The 15,007-nt window shown below is 47.5% G+C and overlaps 1 protein-coding gene across 1 annotated transcript; it reads left to right on the top strand.

Moving 5' to 3' along the window:
• Positions 1-6,483: 6,483 nt before the first annotated feature.
• CSRNP2 (cysteine and serine rich nuclear protein 2) lies at positions 6,484-14,536 on the top strand (the record flags this gene model as incomplete). The annotated part of the gene is made up of 4 exons (XM_079716013.1): positions 6,484-6,649; positions 7,921-8,180; positions 11,758-12,054; positions 13,616-14,536. The coding sequence occupies exons 1-4, from the start codon at positions 6,499-6,501 to the stop codon at positions 14,534-14,536; spliced, it is 1,629 nt and encodes a 542-aa protein (XP_079572139.1). The 5' UTR covers positions 6,484-6,498.
• Positions 14,537-15,007: the final 471 nt, after the last annotated feature.

Below are 15,007 nucleotides of genomic sequence, written 5' to 3'. Positions count from 1 at the left end.
TTGTTATAATTTACATATTAATAATAGCATTTCTTTTCACTTTTCCTTGTATCTTCTGTTCTACTCTACTTAAGCTTAACTTACCTAGTGATTCTATCAAGACAATGAAATATGGTGAATAAGCGACTCTGTGATAAGTAGTTGTGATGTTTGTGAGTCCAGATGATCTTTTTGACTGATCTAGAGCTTACTGCCAAATTGGATTCTGCTGTCTCCTCAAAGGATGTGCCTAACTTTGCTTTGGCTATCTTCTAGTTTGGTGTCATTAACCAACAAAGCTTGGGCACTGAGGCTGATGGTACTCTGACAAATTTCCATGACTGCTCAAATTCTAGATGTGTAGGCATATGAAACACTTTTAGCCTACCCAGCATGGCCTTTAGGCTGTTTTTTTTTGTTACTCAGCCCACTGATTCTACAGAGTCTGGGGTCTTCTCTTCCTTTTTGATTTCTGTGTGTCCAGGAAAAACACATTGCACTGTGTTGCAAACATTTTATACTACTATTTAATCTCCACAAAACCCTATGAGATACATACTTTTATCCCCATTTTGCAGATGAGGAAGCCAAGGCACAGGGAAGTAATGGGCGAACTGGCACCATTGTAATAACTTACCTAGTGATGCTATCAAGACAATGAAATATGGTGAATAAGCGACTCTAGACGTACAACTTCTGATTTCTGAGTCTTTTTCCCGTTTTAAAAATGTATTGCACAGTTGTGAAGATCAGAAGTCATGTAAGAAATTTCTGGAAAGAAAACAATTCATCAATACATATTGAGATTACTCTGCATTGCTTGTATTTTCTTTATACCTTGGGCAGGCTGCAGCACGTCATGCTGCTTAAGACTTAGATCCCCTGAGCAAGGATAAGGGGGATTAAGTTCCTTAGGCACGGGAGTGTGGGCCTGGCGAAAGGAAAAGGGGAGTTATAGAGGAGAATTTGTTTAGTCACCGAAGATCTGTAGCTGAGGGTCTCCGCTTTTCCTCTTCAAAATGCTGTAGTGGCGTCAACTCGCTTTCCCAGGGTCCGCTGCAGCAGAGTCACAGCCTCCAGAGCCTGTTTGCGGGCGAGTTTCGGCTTTGCTCTGGTAGTCGCCTCCAACTCCCGGCATGCCGCTGGGCGTGGGGCCGGCACGTAGACTCCATTTCCCAGCCTGTCCCGGGGCTCGGTCGGACGTGCCGGCGCCTATAAGACCCTGAGCGCTGCGGCCAAAGCCTATTGTTAGCCGGAGCCGGGGCGGTTCTGGGCGGCTGCTGCCGGGGGCGCCCGAGTTGCCGGCGCCGCCCGCCCTCCGCCGCCTGCCGGCCGACCTGACCACCCACCGTCTCTCCCCGCCCTGCCGCCTTGGGAACTCCCAGACCGTCTCCGCGGCCCCGGGACTCGCTCTCTCCTCCCTCCTTCCCACTCGGGGTAGGGCGGCGACGGCGGCGGCAGCGGGGGCGGCAGAGACCATCACGGGAGGAGGCAGCTGCGGCGGAGCCGGTAATGGGCCTGGGGGTGCGGGGCGGAGGGTGCCGCCTCGTCCTTTCTCGGGATCGGCCTCCCGGCAGCTGTGGAGGAGTGGTCAACCCAGAGCCGCGGGGATGGAGGGGTCAGAAATGAGGGAGGCACGAACGGGAGCGGTCGGGGGTGGGGGGGCGGGGAGCTAGGGCGCCGCTGGGAAGGGAAGGAGTCGGGAGAGGCGTGGGAGCGAGGGGCACGGAGGACGCGGGCCCGGACTGCGGGGGCAGCTTGAGGGAGACCGACGGGCGGCTTAGAAGCCGGCAGAAATTCGGATGCGGGTTGAGTTCGGAATGGAGTGGAGATGATGTACGATGGAGGGAAGGGAAGGGAAGGAAGGGGAGGGGGGAAATAGAGGAAAATGTGGGAGGAGTGGTTGGGAATTTGTGAGTAGCAGGCAGGAAGGGATGGGAAACCGGGTAGGGGCTGCAGATTGGAATGAGCGGGAAGGTTAGCAGGAATCAGAAAAGGTGCCCCGGAGCTGAAGGGTTCAGCGGGAGTGTCCGTTAAGGGGAACTGTTGACTTGACATGTCCTTTCAGCCCAGGTTCCTGATGTCTCCCATTTTTTCTGGCGTTGTGTGGGAAAACGAAAGCATCACTTTCCCTGGTTGCTAGCTTGATCTTTTTTCACAGGCCCAAACACGCAGCTGACTGCCATCCATTCCTTTTAGTGCCATGGTCTTGATTCATCCTTTTAAAGGGGTTTAGAGTGGCAGTGTGACACACAAACCGTTCTTCAGTATGAAACGTTAGAAGTTATCCCTAAGAGACACGGTGTCCCCTTGTCCTGCAGTTTTCAGTTCAAGGTAAATCCATAGTTGATTCAGATTTTCCTTTTCTTTACTCACTTTCCATTTTGCAAATGTCCAAAGCCAGGAGGATGTTGGTGTGTGCCAGAGTTATAAATGACTGCATATCCTTGAGAGTTAATGGCTCCTGCAGCATCATGTTCCATTTCTACCACAAAGATCTCGTGTCCTTCATACGATGGGAGGTTAAACATGGAAAGCCAAATTCTAACCTTGTGTCAGTGAAGGGATAAAAACCAGGGAGTGACGGTTGGAGGGGGGCTTCCCTGAAATACCTAGTTTAAACAAGATGTTTTCACTTGAGCACTTTGTAAGTTCATGATCCTGGTAATCACACGGACACATGGATCCACGAAATTCATAGTATTTGAGAAGCAACTCACAGTATTTTGTAAAAGGAGAAACAGGACCTGTCATCTTGTTTAGGTTGATCCTGACACTTAGGCAGCAAGCCTTCCTTCCTCTAACCCTACAGCTGGTAGCACTGACGGTCTTACTAGAGATTTTTGGCCCTTGACCTTTAGCAGGTTGGGTTTCACTTGAATAGAGAGGCCTTCCCCTGTGAGATGTACCTTGTCTTATTTTGGACTCATTTATGAGAGAGGCTTTCATTACCTAAACTTTGTCAATACATTCTGCATCCACAAAATTGGGGGGAGGGGCAGTTCCTTTTTTGCTGGTCTCACATACTTGGGCTTTTGTTTTTGGGGGTGGTTATAGGAATCCACATAGGCCTTAAAAGGCTTAAGTCTAATACTAAAGTACAGATATGTAGATCTATTTTATTTGGTGCTAGTTTAAAAACTTCTATATACTATGGATCTAAATTATTTCATGTACCTTTGGGAAATGTTCAACTAGTAGAAACACTTGAGAAAAGACAGAAAGACATGTAGCTAGAAAGGGTCAGTTGACCTTTCATTTTACTGGCATAAAAGCTTTTATAGAGGTTTGCATTATTTTCTCCAAAAGCATTTGTTGTTTGAGTTGGCCATTTTGACAGTTAACTGTCAGTTATGACCTGCATTTCCAGTCTCATCATGTTTATTTCTGTATGGGTTTAAGTGCTTGGAGTATAACTTAGAAGTGTTTTTCTCGAACATAAGCACTGATCCTCTGCCAATGAATAAATAGTTGAGAGAAGTGGGAATGACTGACTTCTAATTGTGGTTTGAAAGGAAGTTGAATTGATAAACTGGAAAGTGGAACCCATTCTTGTTGCTGTTTCAGAGAAAGGTTTCTTCAGGCCACAGTGGAAGTGGGTGGGAGGTTTCTTGGTGCCCATTGGACATATTTATCTAACAAGTCAGGTTCACACCAGAGAGTTGGATGAGGAGAGCTGGGTTGAAATTTAAACTTATATTGGTTGTCAGGACAGAATCGTCGGATTTTTTTTTTTTTTTTTAAGAATGGGTTAATGGCAGAAAAAGTGATGCTAACATCCTGGATAGGGTAGAGAGCTCAGTCAATATGCACGTTATTTACATATATAGCCGTTCAGACATTTTAAGGAAAATACTTTTTTTCTAGGTTTCACATCTTTTTTCTTCTTTCTTACCGGCCTCCTGTCATTGCCCAGAAACCTCTATTCCAGAAGTGGAAGTGAGGAAGACGTAGAAAAAAGAGAGAAAGAGAATAGAACAAGCAGCCTGCAATCCTGGCTGCACGAGAGTGCACAAAAAGTGACCTGAAGGGGCTTCCCTGGTGGCGCAGTGGTTGAGAGTCTGCCTGCCGATGCAGGGGACGCAGGTTCATGCCCCGGTCCGGGAGGACCCCACATGCCGCGGAGTGGCTGGGCCCGTGAGCCATGGCCGCTGGGCCTGCGCATCCGGAGCCTGTGCTCCGCAACGGGAGAGGCCACAACAGTGAGAGGCCCGCGTACCACAAAAAACAAACAAACAAACAAAAGTGACCTGAAGAGAAGGGATACCCTGAGGGTACCTGGGGTTAAGACAGTGGAGAATCCTCATAATAAAGATGATCTTGGACCAGACCCAGCCTCCCGCAGGACTTAAAAGGAAATATTCAAAGGCAACCACACTACCGGAAGCAAAGGGACACCTGAACAAAGGACAGGGGTGCACATTTGCTTCCAGTTGTCAATCCCCGAGTGCTTCCAGGCTGAGGAAAAAGGCACTTCCTAGTAGCAACACTAACTGGATCTCAGTTAAAACTGAAGCCAGACTTACGTCCTTTCTGAGAAGGATTTTGAGCTCAGTCTGCTTTTTCATGTGGTCGATAAGATTTTTAAGTGGGGAGGAAATATTAAATTCAGTGGTCAACATTCTTTTATTTTTTTTATTCCACCCACATATGTACTCAATAGCAAAGGTCTCCCCTCCCCCAATAATAGAATAGAATGAGAAATTTGTTAGTTAGTAGGTATCTTTAAGCCCAGCTGAAATCTTAACCCGTAAAAGTCCTTGGCTGTCTCCATTCTTACCCACCCATGTCCTAGGAATGTGACCTCTGATGGTAAGATCAGTAACCTGAAGAACAAAATTGATACTTTGGTTTCATTTTTAAATTTAATTACAATTCTTATCTAGTGCTTGATTATTTTTTTTCTTTCTGGCCAATTTATTTCAGGAATGTGCTTTTCTGAGATCTATGATGACAGGTTTCTTAGGTGCATCTTGTGACTTGAATGCAGAATTTTGATGAGATCTGGCTAGATAAATTAGGAAGTTCCTAAAGTACTTACTAGGTCTGGTTGACTGTGTAGAGCTGACCCAAGAGCAGGCAAATCGCTTCCAAGAGACAGTCCAGAAAAACAGCTCTGTAGCAGGCATCTCTTGACACCACAGTATATTCTGGGTAGCTGCTCTGCAGTAATGCAGCCCTGGCTTTCTGGGCAGTGTTGTTATTCCTGCTGCATAATTAGCAACTAGTGAGATCATAGTCTGGGGAGATTCTGGCATTACTGAGGCAAAAGCAGGGAGGTTTCAGATCATCACTTGTGGCTCCAGCTTTGACAGCGCTTCTGCTGAGCAGATTCATATCTTTGGGAACTTAAGTCCAAAGATGGAGGAGAAAGATTTGTACCTGGGAAATGGAATATCCCAGATTCCTTGGTTGTGTGGCAGCATGTTGGAAACACTGCCTGCCATATCAGTGTAACCAGAATAAATTGTCACTCCTTTTGCTGTTTGTTGTGCCCTTGCTGGTTTCTTTATAGAGGGCAAAGATTGTAAAGCTACGTCTTCCTTGCACAGAGGGTGATGGTAGGTCAGCTGAGCCCTATTTTATGGAGCAGTAGGCAATTGGGAAGGAGTCTGGGTTTTGAAGCCAGTGCCGATTCTAATCTTCAGTCCATTCTTTAGAACCCAATTTGACCTTTTTAGGAGCCTGGTGAGACACTTTACATTTGTGAAGATCTGGGTAAAGCATTTCCCTGACTGCCAATGTATTTTGAAATTGAAAGGCTAGAGCAGTGTTTCCCAACGTGTGTTCCCAGGATCATTTGCCCCCCACCAAGATACTCCAGAAACAAAGGGTTCCTTAATCATGGGTGCAAAACGCTGCATTCTATTTCCTCCCACCCTTCACCAGGTTCATTAGCATATTAAAAGCCTCTAAAAGTTCTTCCATAAGCAGTTATCTAAAGTATTTTGACACAGCGGTCCCATTTCCATGTAAGAGCTATTAATATCTATGGAACTAGTTTATTTAATGGATACGCTTTAGGAAATGCCAGGCTATATTTCCACTAGGAATAATAATTGGATCTAGTCTAGGTTTAGGCACAGCCTAATTCTGCCTTTGATCCCCAGTCCCTCCTGCTGACCCCGTGGAGAGCTCTCCTGGGTGAGCAGAAGAGCAGCTACTGTTAGCCCAGGGCTAATGAAGCCTAGAGTCCAGCAGGCTTGGAAGCCAAGGCCTTCTAGTCATCTCATTATCCTAAGAGTGACTGAGACTGGAGGGCTGGGGAGAGACAAAAGTAGGAGAGTGCTGGCTGGAGAGAGATGACCTTGTTTCTAGAGAGCAGACATCAGTGCTGGCTCGGCTGTTTTCTTCAGTGGGAGAGCCTTGTATATAGACTTGGGAGGGGTCTGTCTTAGGACAGGAGTGCTGATTCCTCTTTTCCCCTGGGCAGAATCCTAATGCACCTGGCTGACTGGTGGTGAGCAGGGGCTTTGGGGCCAACGTGGTGGGCTCCCCAAGGAAACCCCTTTGAAACCAATGGATGCATTCACGGGCTCGGGTCTCAAGAGGAAGTTTGATGATGTGGACGTGGGTTCATCAGTTTCCAACTCCGACGATGAGATCTCCAGCAGTGACAGCGCTGACAGCTGCGACAGCCTCAATCCTCCCACAACTGCCAGCTTCACGCGTGAGTGAGCTGCTCCCTCCCTGCCGACCCCCATGTACCCCAAGCATTGGAGCCTATTGCAGCTCTTTGAGACAGCTTTTGTCCAGCTTGGGGATTTGCCCTTATTCGTAATCTCTCCCACCCTTAGCTCAGCCTTGCTCTTTGGAGGACCTCATTGCTCTAATATCATAGACTTATATTAAATGTGAATTATTCTAGCTGATTTTACTTGTGCTGTGCTTTGTGAGTCTCCAGAATGGGTTGAATTAAACTGAAGAAGGAGGAGTCTAGGAGTCTGCGCTTCCCCCACTAGAGTCCTATAGAGTTCCACAAAATTGTAGCTCTAGCAGGACGTAAATGCTTACTGCCTGGACAACTGGGGCATCTCCACACTTCTTAATTCTTATGGTTCAATTAGTTTCTTGGAAAGAACTTCGGATTCTGTAGATCGGGGATTGTCTGTGGGCTAAATCTGGCTCACTGCCTGTTTTTGTAAATAAAGTTTTATTGGAACACAGCCACACCCAGTGTCTATGATGGCTTTTCATGCTACAATGGCAGAATTGAGTGGTAGTTGGCAACAGAGACCTCATGGCTTGCAAAGCCTAAAATATTTACTACCTGGACCTTTACAGAAGAAGTTTGCCATCTCCTGCTATAGAGCAACACTATCCAGGGGGTGTTGCCTGGTCGTCTAGTGGTTAGGATTCGGCATTTTCACTGCTGTGGCCCGGGTTCAGTCCCTGGTCAGGGAACTGAGATACCGCAAGCCATGTGGCACGGCCAAAACAACAACAAAACACCGTCCAAAAGAATTTTCTTTTATCATAGAAATGTTCTATATCTGCACTGTCCAGTATGATAGCCATTAGCCACATGTGGCTATTGAGCACTTGAAGTGTGATTAGTGTAACTGAGGAGCTAAATTTTAAGTTTTATTTCACTTTAATTTAAATTGCCACATGTGGCTAGTAGCTGCTGTATTGGACAGTGAAGCTATGTAGATTGTTACATCCTGAAAAGATTACCTAGAGATTCTCTTCCCAGCTGATGTCTAAAAATAGATTTTGTGATCATCTGTTTGGGTGAAGTCAGTCTGGAGGCAGTGGTATGGACCAGCTGATGGTCAAGGTCCCTTCCCACTGTGCTTTTAAGATTTGAAAATTAGGAAGGTCTCTAGATACAGGGAGCACCTTTGGAGAAGAGTTGAGAGCCTAGATGAATGAGAAAGAATGAGGTCCCCAAACAGGCCATCTCTGGGTTAAAGTTTTCCTTCTGTGCTCCCTTCTCAGCCACATCCATCCTGAAGCGGCAGAAGCAGCTGCGGAGGAAGAATGTGCGCTTTGACCAGGTGACTGTGTACTACTTTGCCCGGCGCCAGGGTTTCACCAGCGTGCCCAGCCAGGGCGGCAGCTCTCTGGGCATGGCCCAGCGCCATAACTCTGTACGCAGCTACACGCTCTGTGAGTTTGCTCAGGAGCAGGAGGTGAACCATCGGGAGATTCTCCGTGAACACCTGAAGGAGGAGAAGCTCCACGCCAAGAAGATGAAGGTGCCTAAGGGGTCTAGGGTCTGGTACTTCCCATGTGCCAAGATAAAGCAGGAAACCATCTAGGTCTATCATGTGGTGTTTTTGTTTTGGTTTTGGACTGTTGCCTTTGGTACATAGAGATTCCATATCTTTCTAGTGAGAAATCTCAGATTTGGATTCAAATCTCAGTCTGAGATGCCATTCTTTTTGTCTCTGGTAGGGAGTCTAGCCGAGATAGCAAAATGGCTTCCCTAGAATTCCCTATTCTCGCCCGCTCTGCAAGTGTTTTTAAAGTTTAAAGTGTGAATACCTGAAGATATTCAAGTCTGCCACCCCTGGACCCTGAGGAAGCAGTGTTTCAGTTTCTCGTCAAATGATTGTCCATTGGCCTGATGCACAGAACAGGTTTTGGATCTTTTACATCCTCTGAAAGGATCCTGCTGATTCTGTAACTCCCATTGCTTCTAGGTGATAGTTTTTCAGGTATAAACAATAGCATTACCAAATAGTTATTTCGATCTGTATAGTACTGGGCCTGCAGTCTGATGCCGCACCAGCTCTTCAAGTTTAGGAGGAGAACAGGGCTGGAAGACCCATCTCAGATGGCTCTTTATAGCTACACATTTGCTCTCAGCACTGCTTGGCACTCCACAGCCATAGTTTCCACCAGTCCGCAAAAATTGCCCCCAGAGTTCCTAGTTCCAAATTTGGAGAACACTGCTTCAGGCCTAGCCAAGTTCTTCTGGGCTCAAAGTATGCCGACCCACGTTAAAACAGGTGGCTGCATTATTTCCAGGGTTGTGGGTGAAATCCTAATGAGACACACCAGAATGTGGTAGAGTTGGAGAACTGGTGGCAGAGGATGTATGTGAACCAGATCTTGCTGCTGTCTCCCTTGGAGAGCTCTATGTCTGCTGCCCGAAGTCTACGCCTAAAGACTTACACCTGTTTTTCTAACTAGAATGACATTCAGGCTTCCCTTTCTTCTGTCTGAGGATTTCCATCACTGACCCTATCACCTTCCTGCTGCTATAGCAACAGCTGGGCAAATAAACACTCTTCTCATCATTTGTAATGAAGGTTTTCTTCCTATTCCCTAAGAAGAAACATCTCCCCTAAATCTGGTAGAGGGATGACATGTCAAAGCAGACACCCTGTTCTGTGTCCTCCTTTGTAGGAGGTCTAGGGACAAAGCCAGGCAAACGAGACTGAGAAACAGGACTGCTACTTATTAAGCAGATTTAGTGAGCAGCACAATGGTGGCATCTAATACATCTTTCTATGTCAAGGGAACACCCTTACTTTGGTCCACTTGACTCTTTTCTTAGACATTTTTCCTTCTTTAGCACTCTATAGGGGAGGCAGTTGGTCTTTAAAAATATACATTTTGCATCTCCCATATGCCATCTAATATTTGTTTTCCCTTTGGGCTTCCACCCCCTCCAAAAAAAAGCTGCTGCTGCTTTGCATCAGTATTAGTACCTGTAATTTTCTAATATTTTTATGACTTTTTTTGGCCTTTTATCCATATGGAATTCATTATTATGAATGGTATGAATTGGGAATCTAACTTACTTTTTTTTCAAAAGAATATACAGTTGTCCCAATACCGTTTAATGACTAGAAGAGTCTTTTCCTTACTAATTTGAAATGCCACCTCTGTTAGAATATATTAAATTCTCATATCTACATGGGTTTCTTTCTATTGCATGTCTCATCTCTTTCCTTTGAGAGGATAGCAAGGAGGGGGAGGGTGCTTCGGAGGAGGCCAACCCTGGTGAAACAGGCAGGAGCAATGCTAAGGTCTGTGGAAAGGCCCCTCGTAGTTGGCCTGCCTGGGACAGAAATAATAGTCTAGGGGATCCCCAGAAGCACCACTTTATTTCTCTCATTTCTCTTATCACCTCCCCCCAAACTAACAAACGAACAAAACAGGTGTATACCTTATTAGCCAGGTCTCTTGCATCACATCTCTCCCAGGAGTTGTTCCTTTACCAGCACTTTTCTGGCTGGCTGATGAAATAAGCCAAACCTGCCAAAAGCGTGGCTTTTATCCTGCTAGTAGCTCCCAGAGCCCTGGGGATTGTGAGGCCTCATTTTCTTTACCTGAATTCTCTAGTGAGTTTTCAAAACTCATTCAGCCACAGATTGTCTTCAGCCTGTCCTTCCACTAAGATTCCCTTTCCTGGCTCTCTGTCCTTCTTATCCAGAGAACCCAGATTTCTGCCTGCAGAGAGTACACTCAGTATCATGTATGCCACCCTACCTCACATACAGACTTTCTGAAACCAAATAAAAAAGGATTAGGAAGGAGAAAGAGGGAATTCCTTGGCGGTCCAGTGGTTAGGACTTGGTGCTTTCACTGCCGAGGGCCCAGGTTCAGTCCCTGGTTGGGGAACTAAGATCCCACAAGCCATGCGGCACGGCCAAAAAAAAAGAAAGGAGAAAGAATATATTTCTTCTAGGCCGTGGCTTGGAAGTGAGGGCTTTCTTGACAGCCATCAATAACTTCCTCATTTTTTTACTCCTCCACATAAAATGAAGCTCTTCTGTGTATGCACAGATAATTATTCACACTGTGGGGATTCAGGTCCATTGACAAAGACTGGTAGGTAGTCTTGTGCTATACTTTAATGTACTCTTTTTTTAAAATATAAATTTATTTTATTTATTTATTTTTGGCTGCGTTGGGTCTTCGTTGTTGCCCGCGGGCTTTTCTCTAGTTGCAGCGAGCGGGGGCTACTCTTCGTTGAGGTGCGCCGCTTTCTTATTGCAGTGGCTTCTCTTGTTGCGGAGCACGGGCTCTAGTCGCCCGGGCTCCAGTAGTTGTGGCACGTGGGCTCAGCAGTTGTGGCTCGCGGGCTCTAGAGCGCAGGCTCAGCAGTTGTGGCGCATGGGCTTAGTTGCTCCACGGCATGTGGGATCTTCCCGGACCAGGGCTTGAACCTGTGTCCTCTGCGTTGGCAGGCAGATTCTTAACCACTGCGCCACCAGGGAAGTCCCTAATGTACTCTTCTTCCCACAGTGTGGTTTGGGGTCCTTTAGGTTGCAAACTGAAGGGTGTTTTGCAAGGTTGTTTACATCCAAGGAACATCCAGCCATTGAAGTACCTTCTCTTCTTCCGTGTATGAGAAGGCAGGTTAGCTGAAGCTAAGGGACACAAGCCTGGGAATGGAGGGTATATTTGTGGGAAAAGATTATCTTCTGGGAGGGAAGGTGAGACAGAGGTTTTAAGAAACGTTGATCCAGAAAGGTGATGTCCCTTGTGTTGAAGGGCTGGTGTTAGAGCTGCACAGGCTTCCTGTCTTCCTGCTCTAGAATTGTTCTCTTGACCGACTCTATCCAGTACGGTAGCCGCCAGCCATACTAGTGGCTATTTATACATAATTAAAATTAAATAAAGGTAAAAGTTCAGTTTCTCAGTTGCACTAGCCCCATTTATAGTGCTTGGTAGCCACACGTGCGTCGGGATGGGCTGCACAGATGTCTCCGTCACGGCAGAAAGTTCACTTGGCCCAAGCTGCCCTAGGTGCGCCCGGTGAGAAGGCTCCTGCTGATAACGCTCTAGAGCCTGACCTTCCTTCCTGTCTCTTGGCAGCTGACCAAGAACGGGACAGTGGAGTCGGTGGAGGCCGACTGCCTGACATTGGATGATGTTTCAGATGAAGATATTGATGTGGAAAACGTGGAGGTGGATGATTACTTCTTCCTGCAGCCTCTGCCCACCAAACGGCGACGGGCCCTGCTGAGGGCTTCTGGGGTCCACCGCATTGATGCTGAAGAGAAGCAAGAACTTCGAGCCATCCGACTGTCACGGGAAGAGTGTGGTTGTGACTGTCGACTGTATTGTGACCCGGAAGCGTGTGCCTGTAGCCAGGCTGGGATTAAATGCCAGGTCGGTCCACATTTTGCTGTGATAAGTGTATCCACCCTAGAGTCAGGGGTGTGTAGTGTGGGTGCCAGTGAATGTGGGAGATGCCCATGCACGGGTGAACACTTCAGTTCTGCAGCCTTGCTCCACCAACAAAGAAAACAAGTGTGACGGGATTCTTAGGCTGTGGAGATAGCAGTGATCTTTTCTTTCTGTGTATCTCACTTCCGAGGTGACAGGCAGCGGTTGCTGGCACGCGGCGGAGCGGGGTTAGTGAGGTTAATATTTAATAGCTGCCCTTGAATACTGACCGGTTCCTGGAGGTAGATGGAAGCAGAGAACTGAGGTAGGCCTTCAGATTTTGTCCTAAAAACACTTACTCACAGTACCTCTACCCCAATTTTGTAAAAATCAGAACAGTCCTCAGAATCTAATTCAGGATCAGATTTGGGCTTAAATCCATAGTGTCCTGAAAGATAGAAAGCATCATCCCCCAGAGGGCCTTCTGACAAGGGACAGTTTGGAAGACACATCTCAACTGAAAATGGCAGTACCATCCCAAAGAATGAAATTTATCTGGAACCTGTATACTGAGGCTGTGGTGCTGAGTCCTTGTGGTTGGATTTATCCTAACCTTTTCTTTCTTATTTTCAGGTTGGTATCCGATAGCTGTAGCAGGTCCGACCAGATAATGCTTTTCAGACTGAGTCCCGTAACGAATCAGTCTGTTATACACAGACCTGAGGACAGTCCTAAGAAATGGATTGTTCCTAAGAACTGGAAGGGAGAGTTCTAGAAGTTGATTTCATAGGAAGACACTGTATTTGTACAGAAGACTTGTCTTCTCACATTTTAAATTTTATTTTTGATATGTATGGGGTGTTTTCATTTGGGGGATTCAAAAGGGAGGTAAGGAGGTAGAAAGCATCTCCTTTCCAGCTATCCCTGGTGTAGAAGTTAATTATCTTGATAACTGCTTCCAAAGCAAGCTGGCCAACCATCAGGGGAAAATGAAGCAGGTAGTGAAAAGCTGGCCATTATTTTGTTCGAACCTTCACTATAGTACCTTGGCAAACAAAGGCACTTTCGCCTAGTTTCCCCATTATGTGTTGCTTTGGACTAGCAAGATCTTCTACCTCCTTTCCCATGCCCGTCATCAAAGACCACAGTAGGCTTGGGCCCTGGCCTTTTGTTTTCTTAATAAAGTAGGTAGGTTCTGGAAAAGTCTCTGAGGCATACACATTTCTTTTCTCTGAGAACTGTCAGCTTTCAGAGAGGTATCTCTGGTCTTTTGACTGGAAGGGCCCTTTGACATGATCTTTGTCTTCTTTTTGTTTAGAAGAGGAAACAAAGCCCTTGAGAGAGAAATGACTTTCTTGAGGCCACACTACTAATTAGTGGCTGTGCTAGAATGGAAAGGCAGGTGGTCTGGTAACTCCCATCTAGTGCCCCGGTAGCTCACGCTGCAGGTTATGTTTTGAATTGGTTGCTTCTCTTGTAAGGGGACCTCAAACCCTGACTCCCTGTGTTCGCCAGCTAACGTCTCGTATCTCATCTGGCCTCAACCTCCTTGTCCCCTCCTCAGGTGGATCGCATGTCCTTTCCATGTGGCTGCTCCCGGGACGGCTGTGGGAACATGGCTGGGCGCATTGAATTCAACCCGATCCGGGTCCGGACTCATTACCTCCACACCATCATGAAGCTGGAGCTGGAGAGCAAGCGGCAGGTGAGTCGCCCGCCAGCCCCCGACGAGGAGCCCTCCCCCGCTGCCAGCTGCAGCCTGGCGGCAGCACAGGGCTCAGAGACACAGGACTTCCAGGAGTTCATCGCCGAGAATGAGACGGCGGTGCTGCACCTGCAGAGTGCGGAGGAGCTGGAGCGGCTCCAGGCGGAGGAGGACTCGAGCGGCTCCAGTGCCAGCCTGGACTCCAGCATAGAGAGCCTGGGCGTGTGCATCCTGGAGGAGCCCCTGGCTGTCCCCGAAGAGCTGTGCCCAGGCCTGACAGCCCCCATCCTCATCCAGGCTCAGCTGCCCCCAGGCTCCTCCGTGCTGTGTTTTGCCGAGAACTCGGACCAGCCAACTGCCTCAGCTGTGAACAATCCATCCTACTTGAACAGTGGGCCCCTGGTCTACTACCAGGTGGAGCAGAGGCCAGTCCTGGGGGTGAAAGGAGAGCCTGGTACAGAAGAAGTCCCGCCCTCGTTCCCCAAGGAGAAGGATCTGAGTGTCTTCTCTCTCCCGGTTACCTCACTGGTGGCTTGTGGCCCCACAGACCCGGCTGCCCTCTGTAAGTCAGAGGTGGGGAAAACATCCACTCTAGAAGCACTAGTGCCCGAAGATCGTAACCCCGAGGAGCCTGAGGATGAAGACTTCCGCCCCTCTTGGTCCCCCTCAAACCTCCCCTCGCGCACGGACAATGAAGAGGGCTGTGTGGTGGAGACCGCACAGCAGAGTGAGGACCGGCCCCCTGAAGAGCCTTCCCTGGAGCTCCCTCTGGCAGTGTGACACGGGGATGGAGATTATGCCTCTTGCCCATTCTCTATTTATTCCCTTATTTTATCTAACACCATTTCAAAAACAAAACTGTAGAAGCAGCTGCTGCTCCCATGTTATTTTATTGGGATCTTTGGGGAACGGATGGGAAAGGATTGTCTGTACAAGTATTTTTTAAAGGGCCAACAGAACCAAGGAGACCAGCCTCAGCTCCATCTGGGGATAGAGTCTTGGGGCAGAGGAGGCTGCATACTGAGCTTTCTGGGCCGTTGGAACCACACTACGATCTCACAGGAGAAGCTGGGTAATTCAAACAGCTGTTCACGTAGGGACCAGAACACAACAATTGGAACAGCATGACAGAGCCCCTTCCCTCTCCTGAGCTCCAGGCGGGGAACAAGCTCATTTTCCTCAGTGGTTACTCTGATATATCCCAATTTGGTGTATCATAATAATACAGTTGGAATCATCAGCTGGTTGAGT

The sequence above is a fragment of the Hyperoodon ampullatus genome, assembly GCF_949752795.1.
Source record: "Hyperoodon ampullatus genome assembly, chromosome: 11".
In the NCBI taxonomy this organism is placed as follows: Eukaryota; Metazoa; Chordata; class Mammalia; order Artiodactyla; family Ziphiidae; genus Hyperoodon; species Hyperoodon ampullatus.
The sequence above is the reverse complement of the archived record's forward strand: the minus strand, read 5'-3'. Positions and strand labels throughout refer to the sequence as shown.